At 37.6% G+C, this 8,028-nt stretch overlaps 1 protein-coding gene across 2 annotated transcripts; it reads right to left on the bottom strand.

The window, feature by feature from the left end:
* Positions 1-598: 598 nt before the first annotated feature.
* uchl1 (ubiquitin carboxyl-terminal esterase L1 (ubiquitin thiolesterase)) lies at positions 599-4,917 on the bottom strand. Of its 2 annotated transcripts, none has more exons than XM_037690484.1 (9): positions 4,733-4,917; positions 4,647-4,658; positions 4,124-4,249; positions 3,423-3,564; positions 2,842-2,927; positions 2,428-2,475; positions 2,044-2,113; positions 1,903-1,961; positions 599-1,178 (listed from the first exon to the last, which is right to left on the bottom strand). In XM_037690484.1, exons 1-9 carry the CDS (start codon positions 4,763-4,765, stop codon positions 1,095-1,097), a joined length of 660 nt encoding a protein of 219 aa, XP_037546412.1. In that variant the 5' UTR covers positions 4,766-4,917; the 3' UTR covers positions 599-1,094. The 2 variants fall into 2 exon arrangements, with proteins under 2 accessions (XP_037546412.1, XP_037546414.1); XM_037690486.1 differs by lacking the exon at positions 599-1,178 and adding an exon at positions 1,657-1,743.
* Positions 4,918-8,028: the final 3,111 nt, after the last annotated feature.

The following is an 8,028-nucleotide window of genomic DNA, read 5'->3' as shown; positions in this document are numbered from 1 at the left end:
GCCGAGCCACAAGAGTTCATGAACCAATTCATGACAAGACTTTAGTCATCTACAGAATCAGACCAGATTTTAAGAAATCTGTTTACCATTTAAAATTCTGATAAGCATTTTATGAATTTGCTTAAATATTTTGCTTTAGATTGACCTAAAGAAGCAAAATGCCAGTTTTAAGTTGATAATGTTGCGTTCAGTTTCACAAACTAAACTGGCGCAATGATCAAAAACAATGAAACTTGAGGAAAAAAAATGTCCATGAGTAATTAAATGATCAGTGAGATAAATACAATGCTTGAACAAGTTGTACAATATTTGATACAGAGACATTTGAACATTTAACAGCTGCTTTATTAAACCTCATGGCTGTACTACAGCAACACAGGATTAGCAAAGTGCAAAAAGGTAAACTGAACACAGATGTAGCAGACGGCAACAATCCAACCGACACAAGCACTTTAGATGAAATGTGTTTTGTAGAGTCTGTGCTTGTGTTTATGAAAATTTAAATCTATAGTTTTCAAATAAAGTGCATTTTTGAATATATAGGAAAAGAGGAAAAAAAAAAAAAAAAAAACAGCATTGAACTCAATTCTTTAACAAATAAAATTCCAGTTTCACAGAATAGTGCAATACTCAAGAAAACTACTTCGAACATTAGAACAAAACATCTCTTCCTGCAGATACATCTGGGGCTTTTGGATTGTCCAGTTGTTTTAACCACCACACAGCTGGAGGCTTGCAGAGAAAAACTTTGCCCTTCAGTTCATTACTTGTTGGTTCAAAAAGGTATCAAGCAGTCCGAGTTTGACACAGATGAACATATTAAAAATAAAACATTTAACGTTTTCACAGCAGAATGGAGACATCACATGAAACAGTTTGCACAAGTCTAAGTGTGAATAACAAAAAGATTATAAGATTTTACATGTGCTAATGCTAAAATAAGCTGTGATGAGGTGAAATCCTCTATAGTGCATAGTGCCAGCATATGTACGTGCACACAGAGCGCTGCAGGTACCGGTTGAATGTGTTTACGATGCAAAAGGCTTCAGAACATTGTGGTTTACAATTCGCTGATTCAGAGACCTGACAAATATCTAACACTGACAAAAAGCCACAGCAGAGAAACGAACTTCATCTTTCTCTCGTTCCATGAATCCACGGCACACTTTGGCTGCGTCCTAAAAATTTAATCAGAACATGTAAAAATGAGGTCGACTCGAACTGAAGGAAATAAATAAAATAAAATAGAAACAGTTGAGCAGGAAATTCATTCTCAAAATATTGTGAATGTCACAAAAATTATAAATGGCCTAAACTTTAATGGTAATCGTTTTAGATTGTCAATAAAATTTGGTATTCATTAAAAAAAGGTTTAATTTCTCCTTAATTTTTATTATCTTCAATAAAAAAAATAAATAAAATTAAATATGCCAAAAGATTTAATAGTTCAAATTATACCATTTGGCAGAACTGAAAACAGTCAACTTCAGTGATGTGCACCGTGATAACATCTGGCTTTGAGGTCTAATAAATCCATGTACTATTTTTTTTTTTTTAGGGGCTTGTTCATAATTTGAGTTAAGTCTAAAACGGTTTATTGCAACTAGACCCGTTCAAAAACAAACTCACTAAATGTGCTTCATCTCCACAGGTGTGCAAGTTTAGGCTTTATCAGACAGCTAATCCAGCACTCAGACTTCCTCTGCACAGCTCTGAGTGGACGTTAAAATGTAGTTTAAAGCACTGCAGGCAGGAAACAGCATTACTTAAATATAATTATTCATTTTGATACAACTACACTTGAGTTTTTTCTTCACTTTCAGATACAGGTGCATCATCTACTGCAGATCATAACCAACTTTACTTTTTGTACACGTTTAAAATGACTTCAACATAACTTACTGCAACAAAAGACTCCTCTTTGGTAGCTCCATGGTTCACTGGTCCGTTCATTTTCCCATCTTAAATACAAGAAAAAAAGGCAGTCAGGAATCCAAAATGTGTGAAGAACCTACAGGCAAATCAGTAAGACGGCATGCTTACCAAATTCATAAAGTTGTCCGTTTACATTGACAAAGGCAATGAAGTGAAAGTTGACTTCGTCTGCTTCAGGCTGTTAAAGAAAAAAAAAAAAAAAAAAACCCACTAAATACATAACATGTAATTCAGTTCATAAAAAGTCTGGTTTTAAATGCATTTGTAAAATATTGTACGTGTCAACATAAATGGGCAAAAATAAATTGTGAAAGAGCAAACAAAAATATTTATCCTCATTCAAGTCAATGCAGTGACTCAACAGTACAAACCCGAGTCATTTACCTAGATGTCATGTGCAGCAGAGAGATGAACAGAATTGAATACTACAGAAAGGACAGGCAAGCCTGATGTGGTATGAACTGATCACCACTGACATCATCTGCATCCTACCTGGCATTGTCCTTCCTTCGCAACCTCATTGTGAGCATCACAGATTGCCTAGAGATGATGAAAACACAAAACTATGTCAACGGTAAAAAAAAATAAAAATAAAAACATGACAGTTGAGTAAAGTGCTAAACCAACAGATTTTAAAGAGCACAGCGCCCTCAGGCGGCTACAAGCCTCACCAGTTCAAGTCTTCAAATCTTGAGAGCTTTTTATTGTGTCAGGGTTCATTGGAAGTGCGCTTTTGGTTTAGTTATACTAGTAAATATACTATGGTAAATCAACATTTTATACAATGTGGATCAAGGATTAAAGAAAAAAAATTGAATGGGTTTTAATTGAAGCTATATTTTTGCCACAGCAAGTCATTTTCACAATATACTTTTAATTAAAAAAAAGTTTCCTTTAACCATTTACCTTGTTGTTCTCCAAACATTTAGCACGATCATCAGCAGACATGTTGGCAGTCTCCTTCAAAAAGGCGTTCAAGACGGAGTCACCGTCTAAAAACAAAAATTAGCTTCATCAATAAAAGACAGGTTATTTATATTTGGTCATTTCCCACCTAATGGATGAATCATTTATGCACCTACTTTGCAAGCATCAGTTTCATCCGTTTCAGTTTCCAAATACTTAGTTTAATAGTAATTTGTTTAAAATGTTCTGAACATTTTAAACTTAATGATAGTTTCTCAATGAGCAACCAATTCTTTAAACTTTTCTTCCTTGCATCAACTAAAACATGGAAATATTAGCTTTGGATGAACACGAGTTAATACAAATTTCTAGAAGCTATTTTACACTCTACATTTAAATAATTTAAAACGGACTTTATGAGGTCATGCTCCTTTGCGTATAACAACCAAAGACTGCTACGATGGGAAAATAACATTTCATGATAGTGATAAATTTTAATGTGCACATTTAAGGAAATTACAAAATAATTCGGTACCATATTACGTTACGAATTTACCACACGGAAGTTTAGATGTGCTCACCAAAGGTCAATTTATCCTTAATGTTGGCGATGGCGTGCACCAGGGCAATGGTGCCACAAGAATTGACTGCAGTCTGCTTCAGGAAATAAACATGAGATCCTCCTGAAACCTCATCGGCCTGCTGAGCTCTGAAAGACTCATGCTGATGCACACACACACACACACACACACACAAACACAAACACAAACACTTATTAGGCCATTTTATTGACTTTAATTTACTGGCATCTTTATAGCCTAATCCTGACCTTAACTTGAACTTAAGTCTCAACTTAGGCCCACCTCTAACCAAAAGGGGAAAATGACTCCATCATATTAAAACAGTCTTAGGACTCTCATAAAGATCAGTCTTGAAAAGATTGAATCTAGAAAGGTCCTACAAAGTGAACACAAATGAAGTGTGCAAACACACACTCACCTGCAAACTACACAGTCAGCCAATTTAGCCACTTCCATGAGCACAATTTGGGAGAAGAATCAACTTAATTATGGCTCACTTCACGATAAAAACACAAAAATCTACTTAAGTTAAACATCAGTGTTGCACATTAAGAAACATGAAGTATCTGCTGATTCATTTCCTCACCACCCTCCATCTCTTCATCCATACCCTCATTACATCGCACAGTTTCAACCACACATTCCACCATAACGTCATCTCTCTTCCAGGAAGTAGTCCTCACCGAGACCCCCATAATTACCTGTTGAGTGAGGGGGAAGAGCAGCATCAAGGCGCAGCACGGTTTGGGGACAGCTGAGAGCTGATCATCCTCCACCCCCAGTAAGTCAACGCAGTGACAGCCACCCACGCCAAGCTTGCCCATCATCTGAAACACATTTTAAAGTCAATTAAAAAACAGCAAAAAAAAAAAAAAAAAAAAAAAAAACTGTCTTCAGAGGCATATCAAAGATGCTGCGCTCCAGTCAGACCACACCCTGTGGTCCAGACAACAAGAGGGGCAGCGACAGGGATGCTGCTCTGCCCCTTACAACACAGCTACACGATTTATTCGCTTTAATGTCGAGGTTTATAATAAAACTACTAACACGACACGAGAATAAATAAACCACACGTACATGCGTGGCGTGTCGGCGTTGACCGTTCGTTCCAGTTACGGTTTAAAAGCCCGTACGACTAACTAGCTACTGTAACTTACCTGGCAGTTGCATGTAACGGTAACCAACCTGTCCCTATTAAATCTGCGGCTAACGTTCGATACCCACCTTGTTCAGCATCTGAAACGACAAAAAATTAAGTAAGTTTTCTGTCAGTTAAAGCGTTACGATGTTAATAACGTTATCTCTCCCACCTCGGGGTTTATTTCCATCGGAGTCCACTCCATTCTTTAATTTTTTTTTGTTTTGGCTAAGTTCAGAAGTGACTTCGCAGGTTAAACAGCGTCGGATCTTCGATTTTTTTAACGAGTTGTGACCGATGACGCATGCGACGCAGCCGCTCTTTATTCTCTGGATCATACCATTTTGGGGAAAATGTGAGGGGTGTTCAGATAAAATAACCGCAGCTGTGCAAAAAATGTAACCGGAGTACAGAAATATATTTGATGATCTATAACGTTAAATTTCAACTTTACACACATTAAGCTACTATAAAATATAAAATCAGCAAATTATTATTTGTAAAGAGTAAACACAGTTGAAATGCCACCTCCCAAAACGAGAGAATTTGTCATGCTTTAAATTGACAGTTCTGATCTCTTTCATACAAAGTAGAAGGATCGAAAAGAGTCAATGGCGGTCTATTCAGACAATTTCAAAAGAACATACTGTATAAATGAGCTTTTTGCATAATTTTTTTCCTCAAGTTTAGCAGTTTGTGTAAAATGTTTTATAACTTAATCAAGATGGAGGCCCAGGTAAGGCATTTCACTCTAGATAAGATAAAACCTTATTGATCCCGCAGGAAATTGTTGTGCCAGAGTTTCAATGCAAAGGCACATGCACAATGCATCACACAAGATATATAAAAAAAAAACAGAGAATATTCAAATACCAACAGTTAAGGTCTAAAACAGCTCAGGTGCAGACAGAAACATTAAAGTGTTTATTGTAGTGTAGGATTACTTTATGTGTAGAAGGGGAGGAGTTGAAAAGTTTGATAGCTACAGGCCAACTAGGTATCCCTGTAGACAAATTCAGAAGGCGTATCTGGATGGCCACATCTAGATATTATGATATCAAATGATTCTGGTCAATTTGTGGTACTTGTGCTCCTGGACCTTACTGCTGCTTTTGATACTGTTGACCACAGTATCCTTATATCACGGCTGGAACAGTGGGTTGGGATCGCAGGTGCTGCATTAGAATGGTTCCGCTCATACCTGAGTGGCAGGAGTTTTTTTGTCAAGGTTGGTAATAATGTATCTACCTTATTACTTCTTTCTTGCAAGGTCCCACAGGGTTCGATTCTTGGACCCCTTCTGTTCTCACTTTATTTGCTCCCACTGGGGTCCATCCTGAGGAAACATGGTCTTTCATTTCATTGTTATGCTGATGACTGTCAGATCTACCTGCCTGTGAAACCAGCGTTTGCGCCATTCACCCGCTGTTAAAATGTCTGGATGACATTAAGGCCTGGATGGCTTCAAATTTCTTAAGTTTTAACGATGAGAAGACTGAAGTCATTGTTTTTAGCACTATCAATCAACCTTTATTTATACAGGTAAATCCCATTGAGCCTCGAGGACTCATTTACAAGAAAGACCTGATTTCAACAAAGAATGATGACAACAATGGACAACAGCAACAACAATAAACAGTTATAAAAAAGCATACTACAGTTTTTTTTTTCTTTCTTTTTTTTTTTTTTTTTTTTTTTTAACAAATAGGATGGCTAAAAGGAAGGCTAGTTGAGCTCAACTAGCTCAACTGCCACCACTGATCCTGTCAACCTGGACTCTCTTCAGGCATATCTGAAGCAGTCTAGTAAAAATCTCGGGATGGTTTTAGACTCTGACTTCAAGTTTGAAAAAACAAATTAACTCTGTTCTGCAGAAAAGCTTCTTCCAACTAAGACAGGTAGCTAAGCTCAAGCCAGTGTTGTCCAGACCCGACCTTCAGAAACTAGTCCACGCCTTTGTCACAACCCGATTGGACTATTACAATGCACTCTATACTGGGGTCAGCCAGGCCTCCATCTCACGTCTTCAGCTCGTCCAGAATGCTGCTGCTCGGCTTTTAACCAGAACTCGTAGGTCTGAACATTTTACACCAATTATGTCCTCCCTTCACTGGCTCCCTGTTCGTACTAGGATAGTCTTTAAAATTCTTCTGTTGACCTTCAAATGCTTAAATGGCCTCACACCCCTTTACCTCTCTGAGCTTCTGGAACCTTACGTTCCCTCTCGGACCCTGAGATCATCCGATCAGCTGCTTTTGGCTGTTCCAAAATCAAGACTGAAGCTCAGAGGAGGTCATGAGGCCCAAACTCTGGAACAACCTGCCCCCAACATCAGGCAGGCCACCTCCCTTCCTCACTTCAAATCTCTGCTAAAAACACATCTGTTCTCGCAGGCATTTCACACAGTGTAAATTGATCTAGTGTTTTTTGTTCTGTTACCCTATGTTTTAAATGCTTTTTATTAATTCTTCAGTTATTATTATTAGTGTATTGTATTTTTTTCTCATTAATTTTACTCCCATTGATTGTTGTTGTTGTTGTTAAGCACTTTGATAACAGGTTCTGTTTTAAATGTGCTCTATAAATAAAATTGACTTGACATCTGATTAGACAACAAGAAAAATGGTGTATCTGGACATCACATCTGATTGGAAGATAAAAAACAAGGCATTACTGGAACAAAAAACAAAAAAGAATCCGGTTTGGTTGTTGAATAATGTGAAAATAGATCAAATCAATTCGTAAATACAAAATAATAATAAAGTAACCAAAATAATAAATTAAAATTAAAGCAGTCACTGCAGATGAGTAATTGTCAGTTTCTATAAGATTTCTGCAACTGGAGCAGGTATTTTTGCTTACTGGTTAACTTCCTCAGCTGTCTCAGATTTTAAGGGTCAATCCTACTCCATGTTTCAGCTCCTTTCATAGATCAGATCTCATAGAAGAACACTTCTAAAGAGCAAATTTTGTTTTTTAATTTTGTTTTGGACCATTATCTAGTCACAGGACTCATGATCTTTAATTGAGACCAGACTTTTTGACAAATGGGAGCAGGTTTCGCTTCAGATACTTCATATTTCATTGTACCCAGACCACACTCAAGCCAACCTGTGTCAGGTGCAGCCTACAACCCAAGAACAAAAGAGAATCTTCTTGTGTTTGATAGCAAATATAACGCTGCTTCTTAGAAACCTTGTTTAAAAAAAGAGCTGACGTTACTTACATAAAGAGTCAGCAAATACAGCTAACCAATCAGTGTTTGCTGTCCACATACGCCTATGGTCCAGAAATGCCCACTTTTGGTCTGCAGAGAACCCCTTCTCGCTGCAGGGAGGAAGGATTTCCTACGGCGTTCTGTGGAGCACCTCGATGGTCTCAGTCTACGATCGAAAGTGCTGCAGTAAGAGTCCAGTGTGGCATGCAGGGGGTGTGATGTGTTGTTCAGGATCTGAAGCAGTTTCCTCA

This window comes from Nematolebias whitei, chromosome 16 (genome assembly GCF_014905685.2).
Source record: "Nematolebias whitei isolate Nwh7 chromosome 16, NemWhi1, whole genome shotgun sequence".
Taxonomy (NCBI): Eukaryota; Metazoa; Chordata; class Actinopteri; order Cyprinodontiformes; family Rivulidae; genus Nematolebias; species Nematolebias whitei.
This window is presented reverse-complemented; position numbering and strand designations above follow the sequence as displayed.

Bases quoted from the DNA above. Each gene is read 5' to 3' on its own strand.
- uchl1 (XM_037690484.1), bottom strand. From the start codon at position 4,765: ATGGAGTGGACTCCGATGGAAATAAACCCCGAG. The intron at 3,565-4,123 runs GTAATTATGGGG...TGTGTGCATCAG, and splicing joins TCTTCCCCCTCACTCAACAG to CATGAGTCTTTCAGAGCTCA. The intron at 1,962-2,043 runs GTAAGCATGCCG...CTTGTATTTAAG, and splicing joins CGGACAACTTTATGAATTTG to ATGGGAAAATGAACGGACCA.